The sequence below is a fragment of the Dermochelys coriacea genome, chromosome 4 (assembly GCF_009764565.3).
Source record: "Dermochelys coriacea isolate rDerCor1 chromosome 4, rDerCor1.pri.v4, whole genome shotgun sequence".
NCBI lineage: Eukaryota > Metazoa > Chordata > Testudines > Dermochelyidae > Dermochelys > Dermochelys coriacea.
The window spans coordinates 30,020,402-30,041,535 of record NC_050071.1 but is presented as its reverse complement, the minus strand read 5'-3'; the positions used below and the strand labels follow the sequence as shown (position 1 = coordinate 30,041,535).

Below are 21,134 nucleotides of genomic sequence, written 5' to 3'. Positions count from 1 at the left end.
TGTCTTCCTTGAGTGCTCTTTTAGCATCTTGATTGTCCAGTGGCCCTCCTGACTGTTTGGCAGACTTTCTGTTTCTGAGGTACTTAAACAAAATGTTTGCTATACATTTTTGTGTCTTCTGTTAGTTGCTATTCAAATTCTTTTTTGGCTTGCCGAATTATAATGTTACATTTAACTAGCCAGAGTTTATGTACCTTTATATTTTCCTCAATAGGATTTGACTTCTAATGTTCAAAAGATGCCTTTCTTTCTCCAACTGCCTCTTTTACTCTGTTGTTTAGCTGCGGTGGCATTTTTCTGGTCCACTTACTGTTTTTTTTAGTTTGGGGTATACCTATAGTTTGAGCCTCTATTATGATGTTTTTTAAAAGTTCCCATGTAGCTTGCAGGCAATTCACTCGTGACTGTTCCGTTTAATTTCTAATTAATTGGCCTCCTCATTTTTGTGTAGTTGCCCTTTTTGAAGTTAAATGCTACTGTGGTGGGTTTCAGTGGTATTTTCTCCCCTACAAGGATGTTGCACTTAACTACACTATGGTTGTCATTACAGAGATGTTCTGTTATAGTCACTTCTTGACCAGATCCTGTGCGCCACTTAAAACTAAATCAAGAATTGTCTCTCCCCACTTATGGGTTATAAAACTAGCTGTTCCAAGAAGCAATCATTACTGGTGTCTAGAAATTTTATATCCACATCCCATCCTGAGGTTAAATGTTCCAAGTCAATATGGGGATAGTTGAAACCCCCCATTATTACTAGGTTTTCTGTTTTTGTAACCTCTCTATTCTCCCTGAGCATTTCACAATCACAGTCACCATTCTGGTCAGATGCTTGGTAGTATATTCCTACTGCTATACTCTTATTATTCAAACATGGAATTTCTATCCACAGAGATTCTATGGTACAGTTTGATTTATTTAAGATTTTTACTCTTTTTGCTTTCTTTCACATAGAGTGCCCCGGCCCCCTATCAATGCAACCTACTCTGTCATTCCTATATATTTTGTACCCTGGTATTACTGTGTCCCATCATTCTACCAAGTTTCTGAAATGCCTATTATATAAATATTCTCATTTAATAACAGACATTCAAGTTCACCCATCTTACTATTTAGACTTCTTGCATTTGTAAAAAAGAACTTAAAAAATTTGTCAACATTTAATTTTCTGCCTTCATGTGATGTAATTGAATGGGACTTTTTTTTGTTTGACTGTTTCTCTTCAGTTCCTACCTGTACTTTATCAACTTCTATCATCTCCTCTTTACTAGGATACTGAGTATCCTCTTTAATAAATCCTTCCCTAAGGGATGAGTCTGTCTCAACTGTGTGCTCCTTCGTACCTGTTGGCTTTCCCCCACTCCTTAGTTTAAAAGCTCCTCTATGACTTTTTAAATTTTACATGCCAGCAATCTGGTTCTATTTTGGTTTAGGTGGAGCCCATCCTTCCTTCCCAAAAGGTTCTCCAGTTCCTACTAAACCTAAATCCCTCCTAAAACACCATCATCTCCCCAAACAGAGAGACCCTGCAATTCTGTCTAACTGGCCCTGCATGTGGAACTGGAAGCATAATTACCATATACTCAATCATAAGCTGGTTTGTTTATAAGCTGACCCCTCCAAGATGGATAAGTAAGAATGAAAAATTTTTAATGACCCATTCATAAGCTGACCCTATAATTCAGGGGGCAGCAACTTTGGCTCCCGGGCCATCAGGATAACCCGCTGGCGGGTCAAGATGGTTTGCTTATCTCAAGAATCCGAGAGTACGGAGGTAAACTTAAGTAAACAAAGTGTACCGGCGTGCCAGCTGCTTACTCTGACAGGTTGGGACAGCAACTGGTGGGGAAATTTTTTTGGGAGTGGAGAAGCTGGGGGTCAGGGGAGTAACCCCTGTGGCCATCCCCCACATGATCCCACCCCTAGCCTGTGAACCCCACACTCTCCCCATCCCATCCCTTCCCACCTTAGCTGGGGAGGGCAAGGGGAGGATATCTCTGGCTTGGCCAGAGCTGCTCCAGCAGGCCAGACGGGGCGGCGCGGCCGCCTCATGTTCCAGCGGGCTGGGCGGCGCGGCCACAGCCTGCTCTGGGGGGAAGGGCCGAGCGGCACGGCTGCAGCCTGCCAGCCCCAGAGTTGCAGCTGCTTTGGAGGCTGGGGGGAGAGCAGCATGGCCAGAAGTGGAGATACTCTGGCCCCGCCTCTTCCCTTCTGGCTCTGCTGCCTCTCCTTGCCCCATCTGTTGGGAGGAGGGGCTGTGTCCCACCTCTCCCCTCTTTATACCCATTCATAAGCCGACCCCCTTCTCTGATGCTTCCCTTTTTTACTAAAAAAATTTGACTTATGAACAAGTATATATGGTAATATGCTTGTCCAAGAAATAATATGAAAAATCACTGTGATCCTTCCATACCTTCTCCATTTGAATGGTTGATCATTGGAGATGTCCTCTCATGCTTAAGGAGTATTTTTAAAATCTTGTCATCTCCTCCTTTGGCAGCTAGATGCAAGATAGAATTGCCATGTCGATCCAGAAGGCTGACATCAGCTCCAGCCCTCAGCAAGTCGTCTACCACATCTACCTGCTTTGTGATAACTGCCAAGTGCAATGGTGTCTAGAAAAGGCAGGGAAAAGTAACCACAAGAAAGTGAACAACATATATGTCATTTTCACAGAAGCCTCTTAAAAATTACTCACAGTGATCCACAATTTTAATGTTTTATCCTTACACAAAAAAAAGGTACTACAATAATTGAAATGCTAGATGCAAAACTAGTATATATTTCCTTCCACTTAACTGTGAACACAATTCATACTTGTACTTAAAGGTCATAAAATCCCCATAGCCCAGTATCAGCATTCAGATTAAAGGAAGTGATCATTCATTCCTCAGGCTCTCAAAACTCCCAGTGAAGTCAATGGGAGCTTTAGGTGTGCAAAGACTGGGTTCTAAGAGGCAAATCCACTCCCTATCGTCGAGACCAAGTAGTCAAGTTTTTATGGAGTTGAACAGGGTGGAGGACTTAGGAAGTGAAAGGATCCACGTGGAAGTGGATTCTCTGGCCTAAAACCAGTCCGTATGCTTGCCTGGACCCAAGAGGACCCGAGTTCTGTGTCACACAGGGAGTATAAACCCAAATCCAGTCTTCCCATCTGCAGCTGATCCACTCTGCTGATTACATTCCTAGGAAAAACTCTATGGCTATGTCCCCTAAATCCTTAAAAATGACTAGGTACATTAAAAGTAAATCTGCTATTTTCTTTTAAAAAACTGACAAAGCACAGAAGAACGTTGTATTTATATAATGTCTTTCTAGGTAGGTGATGTAATTTGCATGTTCTCCATTAGCATAACAATGCTATCAGCTGCAACACCAACATTAGACTTCAAGGCTTTTACTGCCTCTAACTAAGATTTGCAAAAAGAAAAGGAGTACTTGTGGCACCTTAGAGACTAACAAATTTATTTGAGCATAAGCTTTTGTGATGCATCCAATGAAGTGAGCTGTAGCTCATGAACGCTTATCCTCAAATAAATTTGTTAGTCTCTAAGTGCCACAAGTCCTCCTGTTCTTTTTGCGGATACAGACTAACACGGCTGCTACTCTGAAACCTGTCACTAAGATTTGTGTTCATACTTCAACAGGAGGGACTGTATACTGCAGCAGTGACATTCTGGAGGGTAAGCAGCATCATGCTGAACCTTTTTTACAAATATTATTGTATTTGTACAGCAAGCCTTTTTACTGTGAGGGAAATCAGACTCTTAGCCTTTAAAAATATATAATATAATATAATATAATATAATATAATAGCAAAATCAAGCCCAAACCCAACTTCATATTCTGATTATTATATTAAGGAATAGTGTATACTCAACTATACACAAAAAACGATTAATTCCATCCCAAGAGTCTAGTGATAATGTGAACTATGGGGGTGAGGCTAGAACATTGTTTGTGAATGTCACCAGAATCATAAGTACAGAAACACGTCTGGAGTTGTTAATTATTTTGGCGCACATGTATAAATCCATTTCCACTACATTTGTATTGTCATGAAGTTCCAGCCCATACTGTAGATTTAAAGTATTATACCCTCTCCAGCCTTTGGTTTATAAAATACACACTCTAAGGACACTTTGAAGGCTTACAGAGCGATTGTAGTAGATGCTAAGAATCTGATACCTACTACTGCCTTGTTCCTTGTATCACCATTCTACCTGTAGAAAGGGAGTGGGTGTAAAACACTACCAAGCCAGAATTCTCCACTCATTTACACCAATGTTTACACCAGTGAAAATAACTACGACAGTGCAAGAAAGTGAAAAAATCAAGCCCTTTGGGTTTATCTACGCAGGAGAAAATCAGACCTGAAATGCTTTCCTGGTGCAGCTCTGAACGGAGTTCGATAAAACAGGAACACTGCCCGAACCATGTCTGCTTTTCTTTCTTCCTACCATGGGTGCACCTCTCCCAGGGAAGCATGATGTGTTTTCCTAGCAGGTCTAGATCTTTTGTGTTTATAGTAGGGGATACGGAAAGAGACACTTTACAGGAGGATTTCCACAGCGCTTTCTAGAACATGTCTAGGCTGGGGATGTGAAAATCTCAGGCTCATGTTTCCAGGACCTAACAATTCTTCTCTAAATGAAGAGAGTATGGGGTTAATCATCTCTTTTTTTGCACATGTGAACGACGAAAGGAAAGGGGAATCTCTGAGCTCAATTTCTGTGTCCTGATACTGACTTGAAGTGGCTACTGTAAAGGGCATTATTTATTACAAATGCCTATAAGTGACCCAGCAACTGCCTATATGTGACCCAGCAACTGATCCGCCAGCTGAAGGAGTATGGCATTTGAAAGTTCAAAACATGTTGACAAGGTTGGCACACGGCGATTGATACCAGTAGTTTAGTAACAGAGAAGCCTGGTAAAAAGGGACTGAACAGAAAACAAGATACATGATATAAAATATGGGTTCTGTTCTACAATAAACACATATTCTGTAACAATGACTGAAGTTACCACATATGCACCAATGAGAGTGTGCACCCTCTGTTACCACCTTTCAGTCTGTCATTGTGTCCCACCATCTATGAACTTCTGAACTGCTTGCATTATAGTTTTACTTGGGTTTTGTGTGATGGATAAAAGGAAAAAATAAGTTGCAGAAAATTTCTGTTACCAATTGAATGATTAGTATCACTTATCACTGCATTCTGGCATACCTGATAAAGGTCATTTCTCATATTGATGATGTCATCAGAATTAAAATCCAGCGCCACTTCTAAGAGGTTTCTCACCAGCTCAGAATGAAGGTGGATAATTGCTAAGTGAAGGACACTGAAATGAAACCAAACAAAATCAAGTTCACTCTAATTGCAAAAATCAAATAATTTTCAATAAGGTTCTGATCCAAATCCCATTGACGACAACAGGTGTTTTTCCACTTATTGTCATGACATCTCAACTGGGCTTTAAGGTCCAGATCCTCAAAGGTATTTAGGTACCTAATTCCCATTGATTTCAGTGGAAATGAGGTTTCACATCTGAAATCCAAGACTTAAATAACTGCCTTAGTGCACAAAATAGAGTGTTATTAAAAAGACAGTGTATTGTATAAAGACGACTCTTATTCCAAATCTAGTATTATTTATAACAAGCTTTGTATCACAGAGACGCTGAGTGTTAAAAAGCCTGGAATATTTTAGAGCAGTGGTGGGCAATCTGCGGCTCATGAGCCGGAGGTTGCCCACCACTGTTTTAGACGCATAAAGCACATGAAAAGTTTCACACTTTCAGAACTTGCATACAGAATTTCCACAGGATTCTGTGTAACTAACGCAGATTTTCCCATGGGGATTTCCCCAACTTTGTCATTTCTTCTTGTCTTCATTTTTAAAAAGAAGGCGACTAAGGACCCCAGACTCAATGTTAGCTGGAGATGTCACACTGAAGGGAAAAACCCTTTAATATATAAGTGACCACACAAGACAAGACCACTCAGACTATTATAACTCCATTTTCTACCTTCTTCCCAAGTCCCAGGTCTCTCAACATTGTAACAGCATCAAAGAAGTACAATCCTATCACCCAAACTGTAAAATGCCTTAATAGCCCCTCCGTTCATTTCCAGATTCAGTTCAAAACTGTCCTGCTTGTTTTGAACCCTTGCCTGGACTTGCTCTGGTCTAATTTCTGAACCTCTCTTCTGAGGCTCTCATGTTTTACTGTGTCTCTTGCAATATATAAAATTTCTTAAGCCCCCAGCTCCTGGAGTTATTCTAATAAGGGAAAATCTGAGCTTTAATTAAAAAACAAAGTTTCTTACCCTCATGGTTGTAGAGGAAAGCTTGAAACAGTTAATGTAGTACACCCAAAAAGTTCAGAAACCAGAAGGTAAACACCCCCTGTCAAGGTTCCTTCCCCACTCTGAACTCTAGGGTACAGATGTGAGGACCTGCATGAAAACCCCGCTAAGCTTATTTTTACCAGTTTAGGTTAAAACTTTCCCAAGGTACAAACTATTTTACCTTTTGTCCCTGGACTTTATTGCTGCCACACCAAGCGTCTAACAAATATAACAGGGAAAGAGCCCACTTGGAAACATCTTTCCCCGCAAAATCCCTCTAAGCATTACACCCCCCTTTCCTGGGGAAGGCTTGATAAAAATCCTCACCAATTTGCATAGGTGAACACAGACCCAAACCCTTGGATCTTAAGAACAATGAAAAAGCAATCAGGTTCTTAAAAGAGGAATTTTAATTAAAGAAAAAGTAAAAGAATCACCTCTGTAAAATCAGGATGGTAAATACCTTACAGGGTAATCAGATTCAAAACATAGAGAATCCCTCTAGGCTAAACCTTAAGTTACAGAAAGACACAAAAACAGGAATATACATTCCATTCAGCACAACTATTTTCATCAGCCATTTAAACAAAACAGAATCTAACGCATATCTAACTAGATTGCTTGTAACTCTTTACAGGAGTTCTGACCTGCATTCCTGCTCTGGTCCTAACAAAAGCATCGCACAGACAGAGAGAACCCTTTGCCCCCCCAGCTTTGAAAGTCTCTTGTCTCCTCATTGGTCATTTTGGTCAGGTGCCAGCGAGGTTATCTTAGCTTCTTAACCCTTTACAGGTGAAAGAGTTTTTCCTCTGCCAGGAGGGATTTAAAGGTGTTTACCCTTCCCTTTATATTTATGACACCCTCTCCCCAGATGTACTATTTAAAGCCAATCTCATGATTTTGGGAGGTGTGGGCGGGGTGGCTCATTAATTTTGAGCCTTTGGGGTTGGTAATACTGTGCTACTTCTTCCCTTTCTTTCTCCACTTGTCTAGCACTGGCCTCCTCTTACGGTCTCACCATTCCTATAGAAGAGCTGCCTCCTCTGCATGGAACAGACTTCTTATAACACTGACGGTCTGCCTGTACTCATATCTCAAACATACTGATTCTCCTTTGCCCATCATTCCTTATTTCTCTTTCCTTCGCCTAATATTATTATTCTACCCTGTAACTGTATTTAACTCTGTCAAGAATAGTTGAATATACATTACATGAAAAATCCATTAATTCATCGAATGGTCGAATAAGGTGGGCAGCTTAACAATGTATCTTTTGGCACTACAGTGAAAGGCACAAGGTCACAAGGCCGCCAGGTATCCAGGGAATTGTGGGTATCCAGTTCAATTGTCTTTCTTGAAGTGTGTTACTGAATTTATTAAATAAGTTGTTTTTATTTTTTATCTCAGAATTCAAATTCAATAATATTTAAAAAATTTTTAGGGTCATTTCAAGATACTTTCATCAGTTACATATTTTTATTAAAGGCAATCAGATTTGTTAACAGTAGATTTCAGTAGAAAAACTATGGGTATTGATCCTAGAGTCTGCAGTTCTGTGCTGTAAAACAACTCTTGCAGGAAAGCTAGCAGCCACAATCATCAAGAGTTTGCTATTTTACTTGGTATTTCTCAAGAGTGTATAGGAACTGAGCGCTCAGGAAAGGAACTAGGTCTCAAGATCCTGGAGACTGAAATCTACTATTTAGCCCCATGACAGCTACAGCATGTCTGGGGATAAAGAGCTGTATGGGGGCCGCAGTGTACGCTCCCATGCCATGGATCAAAACCTTGATCCAGAAGGACTGCCTCTAAGTAGTTTATTTTCCATGGATCATTCAGTTCTTCGTCTTTGCTGAAACTGTCAATAAATTAACTGGGAACTGGACTGAGACTAACAACTCATTTCACCCAGAAAATTCAACACCAAAAGTTCTAACAATTTTATTGCTGGTTCCTGCTCATTCTTATTCCTGTTGTTTTCAAAATTGGGCAAGCAAAGTGCTTTAAAATAACCACTGTCTCCAACAATAAATTAGTGATCATTTTGAAACACTTAATGTTCCTTGCTTTTTCAGTAATCTGAAATCCATTTCCACAGAAACTGGAACAAAAATAGCAGCCTCCCACTAGGTTATCAAAACACTTGATAGTATGTGTTAGTCATGTGTAATTTCTCATGTGGCAGCTACTGAACAGCTTCTACAGCATATTATGCTTCAATTTAGAGGAAATCTCTAGCCCAAGCCCTCCATGTCATTTAAAACACAGTCATCCTTTGAAAAGTTGCAGTACAAACATGGTAACTTCTTATTCAATAGCTTTGCTCTTGACCTGTATTGAGAGTTGCATCTACTGGATTTAGTTTTGAAAAAGTAGATTTCTCGCTACATTTTATTCCTTTTATCACTGCTGAGTCAATTCAACTGGGGAGGAGCGAGTTGAATTCTACTTTGGCTCACACTTGATCGAACAGGATTGCTAAATAAAGTCTGACTACAGAGCCAGATTCTGTTGCCGCATCTGTGCAATCTCTGAAGGTAATGGGATTGTACAGGTATAAGCAAGGGCAAAATTTAGATCTACAGAATTTTTACTACTGGTGATCGGGGGAATAAACTGAGAAAATTGTGTGTGGTCTCACTGAGAGACAATCAGCATGGAACCCCATGATATTATTTCTACAAAGTCAATTTTTATTGTACAGCAAACTGCACCTTAAACTCCACTTTAGTATATGGGATTAAATGGAGCGCAGGGTGTTGTGTGGGCCCTCTGCACTTAGCTGAATTTCGTGGGTCATGCATAATAAGAATAGTCCTTTGTGCCTTAATGGTTTAAAGCCAAGAATCTCAAGGTGCTTTACAAATGTGAATTAACTGGATTGGTAATAATGAATACTGCGCTACATGAATTTATTGTAATGAATGGCATCCTTGCGGATGTAATGAGGGAAGACTCTGAAAGGTGAGGCTATGGGCAGGTAGGGATGTGACAGTGAAAAATATTTATCTGATTAGTAAACTCCTACCATGACTGATCCCACAGAGCTGATGACAAGAATGAGCTGATCACATTCCTGTGGAATCAGGGACAGGAATGTTCAACTCACTAAATCCAGGCCTCACCCGGTAGCGACTTACTTGTCACCATTTTCATCCTGGACGGCAGTAAGATGTCGCTGAACAGCTAGTAGCATCTTCACATCACCAGTTACAGCATAGTCAAAAAGAGCATTGGCATGATGTTTAGCAATCTGCATTGCCTTCTCCAGGAACAGACCATCTGCAACACAAATCATTGCATTCATCAGAGTTACAAATTATCTCAGTGCAATGTCCAGACATAACACAGCAGGTGTGGGGCTTGTAACAGGCTGGCAGTGTTTCCCTGAAGCGCTTCATACCATTCAGCAGGTGTTGATTCTGCCTGGGGAATGCTAAGCTCATTCTGTTAAGTACATTCTGCTGACTCACAGAGGCTCCTACAGCTAATTACCACATACAGCTGTAAAGATGGAGGTAGTGGCTCTCTAGAAAGATGAACTAGTGTAGGGGCTGAATAGTCAGGGGAGAGGAATCCTAGGAGCAACCACATCTGAGGAGAAGACTTGAGCTGCACTCTGTGAAGGGGGTAAACTTGGACTATGCATAATAGTGGATTATATCTGAGAGCAGTTTGGGAAGAGAACCTGCTCACAGAACTTTGAAATACTTCATGTTTCTTCGGCTCATTCTCAGCATCTCAAATTGCTCTACAAAAAGCCTCACAACACATCACCTTCATAATTTACAGATGAGGAAAAGGAAGGTTAACTGACGTCGAAGGTCACACAGAAAATCTGTGGTAGAGCCAAGAATTGAGCTCAGGTCTCAATGGCCAGTCCTGTACCTTAACCACAAGATTATACCATCTTTCCTCCTTTCGTAAATACATCAAAGAGAATTTTAAAATTAAACAACAGCCTCATATTAGTGTCAAAGCAACATAACCACAGCAATTTCAATTACCAAATACACTACAGGAAAAAAAAGGAAAAAGATTTGCACATGTCATCATGGAACCAAGTCACAAACTGCTGACCAAATAAAATCCACAGCTCCAAATGAATGGGAATATGGTGAAGAGGGTGAGGCGAGACAAAGCTTCAAACCACATTTACCATTCTGGAAAGGACTGTGAATTGTACTAGACAGTCTATATTCCTAAACATTCCAAAGTGAGATTTCATGGGACCTTGTAAAAATTAGTATGAGCAAGCAAGGAAAACAGCAGTTGCAAGCTAAAACACAGATGTGTACACTGAGGAAAGGAATTCAGGATCTTTTGCTATGTAAAAAATAACACTGTAACACTTGGGATAAAAGTGTTCAACTCTTCAACTGCGGTCAGTATTAATGCCTGTGTTCTTTTTGTCGGCCACTCAGTAGGGGTTACATAATTATACCCAAGCCAGGCTGACATTCCAACTTGCAGAGGACAGTGGCTCCTGCAGACACATGATTAGCCCGACAATTATAACTTATTATTACCTCTCAGCACTAAATAACAGATTTAGAGTCTAATGCTAATGCAATCAAAACACTACATGTGTGTCAAGACAGGACCCCACAAGCAACATGGTCTCTTTCTCATCAAACTCTGCTCCAGACTTTTGTATAAGCAGGACCTCACTGGTTTGTCATAATGAGCTCTGGAAAAAGGCCTACTATATTGTCACTGGAATAAGAGAAGATACATTTTCCTTAAACCCAGTTGTCAAAACTGTGCAGATTACATTCAATGGTTGCACTTCACAGACCCAATTCTTCTGCATATATTCTTCACACAAATTAGAGTCCCTGTTTCTCTCCTTTTTCTTTTTGTATAATTGATAAAGAAATAATTGTCAGCTTCCTGATGTGCTGTCTCTTACTCATCCATTAGATTCAACAATCCAAGCCCTTCCTTTCACTGGAAACAGACAGACAACATCACGCCCTCACACAAGTGCACACACATCAATTACTAGTTTTGTTTCCTGAATTAATCCAGGAGTTGACTCTCAGAGCCAGCAAGCAGCAATTTTTCTCCAAGGCACCACATGATCTCTCAAGTGCCAAGAAGCCACTTAGGGAAGGCTTCAATATTGAAACTCTATTACTGTGTGAACTTGTTTTCCCAATCCAATGCCTGTCGAATTGTCATAGTAAATGACACATAACGAAACCAGCACACAACATAATATGTCCCTTTCTCCATTCCAGAAAGGAGGAGTGTTCTGCATGAAAGAGCTACATATCGCATTATACATGGGACAGGGAAAGCAAGTTACTTCTCTGTCATTTCTACTATAACAAATAACCAACAGCATGTCTCCAGTGAATGATCCAAGACACATATGGCCTGGTTTTGATAGATGTTGACTGTGATGGGAGTTATGGGCACTGAAGACCTCTAAAAATCTGGCTATCGAACCCTCAAAATATGGACTGATCAGACTGTCAGCAAAAGGAAGCTTGACAAGGCAAAGGTGTAAATTTGTAATCTCCAGAGGGCTAATATCCTAGTACAAAGACTTTCTTCAATCATTCCTTCTCTCTTTTCTGTTTTTTTGTATGAAGACTTTGCTGTGAAGCAATGCTGATTTGATTGTTTAATTTATTCTTCATTTGGCAATGGATGCAATTTATATTAAATTTAACATTTAATAAAATGCTCCGCATGCAATTTAGAAATAGATTTGCATTGATTGATTGCATGGAACAATGATGCAACAATTACATACCTGGAAATAACACCTTTCCACATATATAATGAAGCCTGTTAAATATTAAGGCCCAAACCTTTTGCTGATTTACAACCTGTTTAATTCTATGGATTTCAGTGGGATCACAGATTTACTGGGAGGCAGTGCAGAGGGACAAAGGCTTCTACATAGAGAGCCCTGGCATACATAGATCTTGGGAGATCCCAGGTTTAGGAGACTGATCTCCTGCCATTTCCAAGTAGGAGCAAATTTAAACTCTCCGATCCTTGCAAAGATGGAAACTCTGTGAGCGGGAACTTGTCACATCTCCAATCCTTAACACAGACTTCTCCCATGGCGAGATGGGCCCTATGAATGGCCCTAAATAAACTGATTGATTCACTTACCCTGTAACCTACAATCTGCTTCAGCTACTTCAGCTGTACATGACAAAGTAACATCCTCCTCCTTATTATCACCGCTACAAACTCTGGACTCACTCCTCTCTGTGATTTCCACTTTCTTGCTATGTTTCATATCTGGTTTGTCATCGTGCTTATTGCAGTTTTCCCCATCCTGTTCAGCCACGTCATTTGCAATTCCTTACAACATAAATGAAAAGCATTAGTCTTTTGATACTGTGATTCTTTTGTACAAATGATAATGCTCTGTGGGTCTCATTCACACCCCAATGAAATCAATGAAAAGACGCCCATTTACTTCAATTGGCACTGGATCAGGACCTATATCATTAAATGCAAGTCACTCCACTCAAGTTCATTACACAGAGAGAAATGTAACTTGTTCTGAAGTTATTTAAGATTTTCACTTTACTGACCCCCATATTAAAGTATGAAATTAAACAAACCTATTGTCTAACAATAAATATACGGATGAATTCTGATCTCAGTTGCAATGTTACAAATCTGCAGTATCTCCACCAAAGCCAACAGGATTATTCCATATAGACATAGGTTTAACAGACAGTACAATTTATCCAGCAGATGTTGGAAATAAATGGCCCCGCCTGCCTTTTTCACCAAAGCTCTGGGGCTTTTGGGTTTAAAGTGATTTCCCCTGGTTTTGGGCACAAAGAATGAGTGCGTCCTTAGTGTTAACTTAATTTTTCAGGTGGCCACGCATGTTTATCACATTGGGCCAGACTGTGGCTCTTCCTTAACCCAGCCAGACAATAGGGAGAGGAAGGGCCAGCTGGGAGCAACTTACTGGAAAGGGAAGGGGAAGAGCAAGGACCATGCAGTATCTTTTAAAGAGCTACTGCAGATCACTCTCCCCGCAGAGCAATAAGGCACCTCTGAGAGGCATTTTGTTTCACAAAAACAGGATGCTTCTCAGTGCTTTCTCTGGGCAGGGCTGGCCTTACCATCAGGCGAACTGAGGCGGCCACCTCAGGTACCAGACTGGTGGGGGGGGGGGGAGGCACCACTAGGACCCAGAGTGTAGAAAATTGTGTCTGCTGCTGGTGCATAAGTAGTCTCTCTGCTCTAGATGCACAGAGATGGTGGAGTGCTGTGCTGGAGGAAGGAGGGCACAAGAGACATAACAGGCAGGCAAGAGAAAGGTGAGAGGGAATAACCCTGCAGCTCCTGCTGCTTTCTGAGAGAGAGGAGGAGGAGCCTCTTATGTACCTCTCTACCACCCCCAGGAGCCTGGACAGATTAACACCAGCTTCTCCGCGAGCTTCCTGTTTCCTGCTGCTTCTCTGAACCCACTTAAGGAGAACAGGCAGTCAACTGAAGTAGTAGGAGCCAGTTAGACCCTTAAGACGCTGATATCTTCCCTCACTGAGGCTCTGCTACCAGCCTGCTTATTTGTCCCCTTCAATTGAGTGTTGAGAGCCACCACAGCTGGCACAGAACAGGAGTCATGAGTGAAAGAAGAAAACGCCTCTCAGGGCAGCATTCAGAAAAAGCAAGCAAGCAAAGGAAGCTTTTCTATCTAAGCAGGAAGGAGCTTAAATAAACAGACAAAGAAAAGGAGGACTTGTGGCACCTTAGAGACTTACAAATTTATTTGAGCATAAGCTTCCGTGAGCTACAGCTCACTTCATCGGATGCATTCACGAAAGCTTATGTTTAAATAAATTTGTAAGTCTCTAAGGTGCCACAAGTACTCCTTTTCTTTTTGCGAATACAGACTAACACAGCTGTTATTCTGAAACCTGTCAAAATAGACACAGCTGTTCACGCTGAGCCTTCTGGCCCCAGTGAGGATGTGAGTGGTGAGGAGATGCCTGATCTTCCCGTTAGTCAGAGTGCAGGTGACCTGGCAGCTTCCATCCATATCTCCATCTCAAATGGATGTAACCATTCCTGAAGAAAAGTGTAGATCAGAGAAGAGTGTGGTGGAGGTGCAAGAAACAGCTGCTGGTAAGTTTAGTTCCTTAAGTCTAGATGATCCGGTACTGTGGACCCACTGAGCAGTAGCCTGAGGGACTTCCTTATACTGCATGGGCCACAACAAGTGAAAAACTTCATGTTCCCCAAAGACAATGAAAACAGAAGTTTCCATCCAACACATTACTGGCATGAAATCCCCAATGGTGACACAGTGGAGAGGCCATGGCTTATGTACTCAAAACCGCAGAATGCTGTATACTGTTTTTGTTGCAAACTCTTCCAGTCTAATGTTCCAAACACATTGGGTTCTACAGGAACAAAGGACTGGAAAAATCTGGCTAGAAATCTGACATGCCATGAGAAGACAGCAAATCACCAGAGAGCATTCCATAGGTGGAAAGAGCTTGAGATGAGACTAAGGTTAAAGGCCACCATAAATGATCAGCATCAAGAGAAGATTGCATCAGAGTATCTTTACTGGCAAAATGTTCTGAAAAGGCTCACTGACATTGTGAGAATGCTTGCTACCCAAAACCTAGCACTGCGTGGCACTTCAGATCAGCTGTATGTGCCAAACAGTGGAAACTTCGTTAAAATTGTGGAGCTGATGGCTGATGCTGTACTCCAGGAGCATCTAAGAAGAGTCACCACCCAAGAAATGTACACACACCACTACCATGGAAAAACAATTCAAAATGAGATCATACAGTTACTGGCAAAAAAAGTCAAACAGAAGACTGTGGCAGATCTGAAGTCAGCAGCATATTACTCTGTTATTCTGGACTGCACACCTGACATCAGCCATACAGAACAAATGACTTTAATGGTGCATTTTGTAACAACAACAAAACCTAGTGAAAATGCCTCTGCAAATGGTGACTGTCAGAGAGCATTTTCTAGAATTTATTGACATTGATGATACTACAGGAGCTAGTATGACAAATGTGCTTCTTAAAAAGCTGGAAGATACAGGAATTGCGATAGCTGACATGAGAGGTCAGGGTTACGATAATGGTGCCAACATGAAAGGAAAGAACAGAGGAGTGCAAACACGGATCCGAGAGTTAAACCCTCAAGCTTTTTTTGTCCCATGCAGTTCTCATTCATTGAACTTGGTGGTCAGTGACGCAGCATCAGTTTCTAGTGAAGCTGCTGAATTTTTTAATGTAATTCAAAGCATCTATGTATTTTTCTCTGCATCAATGGCAAATTTTGAAGCAACATCTCGGAACATCCTCTCTGACACTGAAACCGCTGAGTGCCACATGATGGGAAAGTCAAGTGGAGGTGATAAAGCCTACCAAACACCAAATTGGGAAGATAAATGATGCCTGCCTGTGTCAATCTGCTGACTTGCGGCATTCTGGAGGTAGCGGGGAGGAGCGAGGACTCGTCGCGCTGGCTCCTCCTCCCTCTCCTGCCTCCTGAATGCCACAAACCAGCTGATTGTCACAGGCAGGAGGCGGGGGGGGGGGGGAGGTTGTGTACTGAGTACTCGCTCCTCCCCACACCCTTCTTGCTCCCTGAATGTCACAAGCCAACTGATTGCCACGGGCAGGAGGGAGGGGGAAGGAGCGAGGATGCAATACTCCTCCCCCGTCCCTCCCCTCCTTCCTGCCATCAGCTGGCTTGCAGTGTTCAGGAGGCAGGGGAGGGAAGGGGTGCTTGCGCGCCATGTCCTCGCTTCTCCCTCCAGAACGCTGCAAGCCAGCTGATTGCTGCGGGCAGGAGGCAGGAGAGAGACATGGGAGGAGCGAGGACGCTGCGTGCAGAGAAAAGGGGGAGGAGAAGGGGGGAAAGAAGAGGTGGGTTAAGGGTGGGGGCTTGGGGGAAGGGGGGGAGTGAGCGGGCTGACAGTTGAGCCCCCCGCCCCGGTGCTTGCAGAGTAGGGGAAGTTGCCGCTGCTGCTGCGCAAAGTGCTTCTCCTAGCCTACAGCACCTTCAGCCTCCTTGCCTGCCTCATTGTCTCCAGTGCCAGTGGGCTGTGCCTGTGTGGGGTAAGGCAGGGGCACCTCCCAACTATAGTACTGTACTGTATGGCAAAAAAAAAAAAATTTCCCTGGAACCTAAACCTCCCATTTACATTCATTCTTATGGGGAAATTGCATTTGCTTAACATCGTTTCACTGAAAGTCACTTTTTTCAGGAACATAACTACAACGTTAAGTGAGGAGTTACTGTAAATGTTGTAAGCAAGAGACTCCAAGGTGTTGACCTTGATATATCTGGAGCAATGGAACAACTGGAAAAAGCAAAGTCATACCTACAGTCTTACTAGTCAGATGGGGGATTTCAAAACATTCTGAAAAATGCAGAGAAGTTGGCAGAGGAACTTCACACTGAAGCTATTTTCCCACTCATTCAACAATACAAGAGTCACCGAAGAAGAAGACATTTTGATTACGAGGCATGGGATAATCCCATAAGAGACCCCAAACAACAATTCAAAGTTGAATTCTTTAACCAGGAACTAGATTGTGCAATACAGTCAGTTGAAGAACGTTTCATGCAGCTCAAGGAATACAGCAGTATATGTGGGATGTTGTATGATATTCCAAAACTCCTCACTATACCGGAAGAAGACCTATACCAGCAATGCAGGGCACTAGAGACAGTGCTGACATATGATGACATGTGTGATATTGATGCAAGTGATTTAGGTGATGAACTGAAAGCCCTTTCAAGATACATTTCAGCAGGATCAACTCAAAGGCTGTCCTGGAATATATGTACACAAATAAGATGACCACCCTCTTTCCAAATGCTTTTGTTGCTCTTTGCATATTTCTAACACTACCTGTAACAGTTGCCAGTGGAGAACACAGCTACTCCAAGTTGAAGTTAATAAAAACACATCTACACTCCACAATGACACAGGAGAGGCTGGTCAGTCTTGCAACCATCTCAACAGAGCATGAGCTGGCCCAGACTGTGGACCTTCAGGAAGCAGTTCAAATCTTTGCAACCAAGAAGGCATGGAAAGCATCAGTTTGATTATTCAAATAGATAAAAATGCCAGTGAAGAAAAGAAAAGTTAACTTTCAAATGCCTAAACGGCAAATGTAAGTGTTACTTAAAATTTTTGAACAAGGCATTTTAAGTTGTTAGTTCTCTTTTATTGGGGTAGGTAGCAGAGCAGTACCATGAGAGGAGTAGAACAGGAAGAAGGCAGAATTAAGACCTTTCAAAGTTTTGGCCCAAGCGAGGGGGAATGGGGAACTTGAGCTCCCCGCCTCAGGTGCCAAAATGTTGTGGGCCAGCCCTGTCTCTGGGGTGCTGTCACTTTAACACCATCTACCCCACTGATTGTGCTTACCCAATGTACAATTACGTCTTGCTGTGCATTTGTACTCATGTAATAAGTACGTCACGTGATATCACATAATACAGTTTTTCTGAAGACTGGAATTTTTCATTTTCAGGGAAAATGAATATTTTGCAGGTTAAAAAAGTGGCCTCCAGTGGGCTATAATTGGCCAATTTTTAAGTCCTTGGAGGAAAATAGTTTTTGCTGCTTATAAACATTAAATCCAGTCAATAGGAAACATAGTTCACCATTAAGATGTCAGCATTAGCCATCTAATTATTGTCTATTCTAATCATAGAGGGAAACTGTGGTATTTGGGACAGCAGTAAGGGGTTCTGTTGGCTAATGCTGACGATTAGTGATCACTGTAAACACGTGAGTGTTTACACACATTTTAATCCTGTTTGAGTCCAGTTTAGAGCGACCAAGTTCCATTACTCTGGGGGTCATTAACAGTAATTGCTAATTAGTGAAGCAAAGATGGTAAACTAAAGATTACTGTTGCAACCACACTATTTTGTTTCTTACCATGTTTCATTCCAGCACTAGACTTCGTGGGGCCTGGGTGGAAAGGCATGCCTCCATAAGCAGAATACCCATAGGAAGGGTAACCATACCCTAAAAACAACAGCAATGTAAAAGGAAAAAGAATCACTGGAATTATTCTCCAGAACAAAAACAAGCAATACAATGAAAATCAAATGCTCAGACAAAAGCACTATTTCACATGCAGCTCCTTTAGTATTTTGTCCTATGGATTTTCTGCCCTACTAAAATAACATGTTCCAGATGAAAGCCCACCTCCCATCTTTATGTCAATCAAAGGAAAGTCTAGACGTCTGGCTAGCAGCATCCTCTATCTCTGCAGTTCTCAAAATTTAAGAGGTAGCATACCACTTCTACTGCTCAACAAAGGGCTTGGCATGCTGCCTGAATAATTGTAATTAATGTAGTTATAATGGATTTTTATTCTGATACTGTGCTTTAGACCAGCGTTTTTCAAACTTCAGGTTGCGACCCAGTACTGGGTCGCCGTGGCATGTCAGGCACTGGGTCGCTCCGGTCAGCACCACTGACCGGGACGTTAAAAGTCCTGTTGGCAGTGCTGCCCAGATAAGACAGGATAGTGCCTACCTGTTCCGACACCGTGCTGCACCCCAGAAGTGGCCAGCAGCAGGTTCAGCTTCTAGGCAGGGGGGCATAGGGCTTGCGCACTGCTCCCGCCCTGAGCACCAGCTCCGCACTTGCACTTGCTTCCATGCCTCCGCTTAGGAGCCGGACCTGCTGCTGGGTGCTTCCGGGGCACAGCGCGATCCGCGGTGCCAGGACAAGCGGGAAGCCTGCCTCTGCACCCTGGCTGCGCCACTGACTGTGCCCCAACCCCATGCCCCAGCCCTGAGCAACCTGGAACTCCTTCCTGCACCCCAAACCCCTCATCCCCCGCTCCACCCCAGAGCCTGTACCCCAGCTCAGAGCCCTGATCCCCTCCTGCACCCCAACCATCTGCCCCAGTCCAGACCCCTCTCCCACACCCTGAACCCCTCATTACCAGCCCCACCCCCCAGCTGTCATCCCCACCCCCAACCCTCTGCCCCAGGCCTGAGCCCCTCCCACACCCTAAACCCCTCATCCCCAGCTCCATTGGGTCGCGGACATCAACAATTTTCTTCAATTGGGTCCCCAGAAAAAAAGTTTGAAAACCACTGGTTTAGACTAACTCTTCTACCCCCAGTGGTACATGTACCACAGTTGGAGAACAGCTGCTCTCTGCCTTTTTCTAGTAGAAAAGCTATGCTGATAATGACTTCCAGGATGTCACTGTTCAAATGATGCCTAGCTACTCTACAGTATATCACCTTCTTGCAAGAAACAAAAATGATCATCATATGATAACATATCATACTGCTCCTCAATGCCATACAGTAGATATAGAATCAGATTCTGGTCCCTTGCTCTGTGGGCCAGTTGGAACTGGAGCAGGAATGGCAGCAGTGCAGACACATTTCACTGAGCACCTAGCACCACGAATTTCTCAACAGTGACTAACATTAATTAATTGGCATTGACATTGATGGGTTGCGAAGGATTTCTGCCCACTCTTCCTTGGCCAGAAGGAAGCTATTTATGACATACAACCTCAAGAAAGAAAAATAATGAGGGGGTTATGTGGTGTCTCACAGGAAAGAAGAAGATTTACTGAAAATATTACAGCTTTGATTCTCATTTCACACCAGTAAGAATGAGGAGTAACTTCACTGAAGTCAATGAAGTTACACTGGTTCCATATCAGAGTAAGTGAAATGAGATTCAGGTCTTCTATACCTATAGAAATACAGAGATTCGCCATGTTAGTTTCAATAACAAATAAACACATGTCCTTTCTCCATGGCCTAGAGGGACAAACCACACACCTTACAGTTTAAATCTTATGCTTCAGATCAATGATCTTTTCTCTTTACCTGAGCCAGCACCACTTCCTCCGCCTCCATACATTCCACTCCCTCCACCTCCAGCACCACTGCCTCCACCATAACCATCAGAAAAATTAGGCATGAGCTTCTGTCGCTTCCTCTGAACTTCTTCTTTATCTGTGTTTTAGGGGGAGGGAGAGAATGAAAGAGAAACAGCCAAAGGAGAGGATGAGTCACTGCTATCACCACCTGGGGACAGAAAAGAGCATTGGTACTGAATGGATTACTAAAAAACAATAGTTTAAGGGGAAATCAGAAGTGCTGTAAGTCGGGTAAACTTTTTCAGCTCCAAACAACAAATTATTTTTGTTCAGCAAAAATGGGTGAAACCTTCCAGGAAGTAACAAGCAGAGCAATATTCTCAGACAGACCACGGAATCAAAGACACAATCATGCACATAGGTCCATACGGCTTCTCTAATACTGCATGTGGTGTCACAATACCCAAATAAAGATGACTAGGACAGGACATGGCAGACACACCTAAGTGCCTAAATCACTTTTGAAAATGGGACTTCGGCTCCTAAGTCACTTATATGCTTTTGAAAATTTTACCCATTGGGAACAAAAGGGCAATTTTCTCTCCCAAGCAAATACACTTTAGAAAGAGGGGATGGAGGTGCTCAAAAACTATGAATCAGAGCCCAACTGAAATGAAGCATACTTTCGCACCGGAAAGGCCATAAAGAAAAATGAGTTTAAATCAAGACATAAAAAACTCATGCAGGTCAGTAGAAGGAGAACTAGCCTTACATAAAGTATAACAAATAAAGGTAGAACAGAGTCCCCAGCGCCATCAAAAAAATCCTGAAGACTCTGGGGAAAAAACAGCACTCTAAACTTAAACATACAGAAAATGAAACAGTCACGAAAAGAGGAGCTATCAAAAAGTGACACAAAAATTCTAGCAAAGAGG

The 21,134-nt window shown here is 42.3% G+C and overlaps 1 protein-coding gene across 1 annotated transcript in view; it reads right to left on the bottom strand.

Moving 5' to 3' along the window:
* NFKB1 (nuclear factor kappa B subunit 1) overlaps nt 1-21,134 on the bottom strand; it is a 101,839-nt gene that overhangs the window by 10,783 nt on the left and 69,922 nt on the right. The window contains 6 exon segments of the mRNA XM_043513207.1: nt 2,414-2,615; nt 5,232-5,346; nt 9,496-9,637; nt 12,488-12,682; nt 18,276-18,365; nt 20,207-20,335. Coding sequence (XP_043369142.1) covers nt 2,414-2,615; nt 5,232-5,346; nt 9,496-9,637; nt 12,488-12,682; nt 18,276-18,365; nt 20,207-20,335 — 873 coding nt within the window.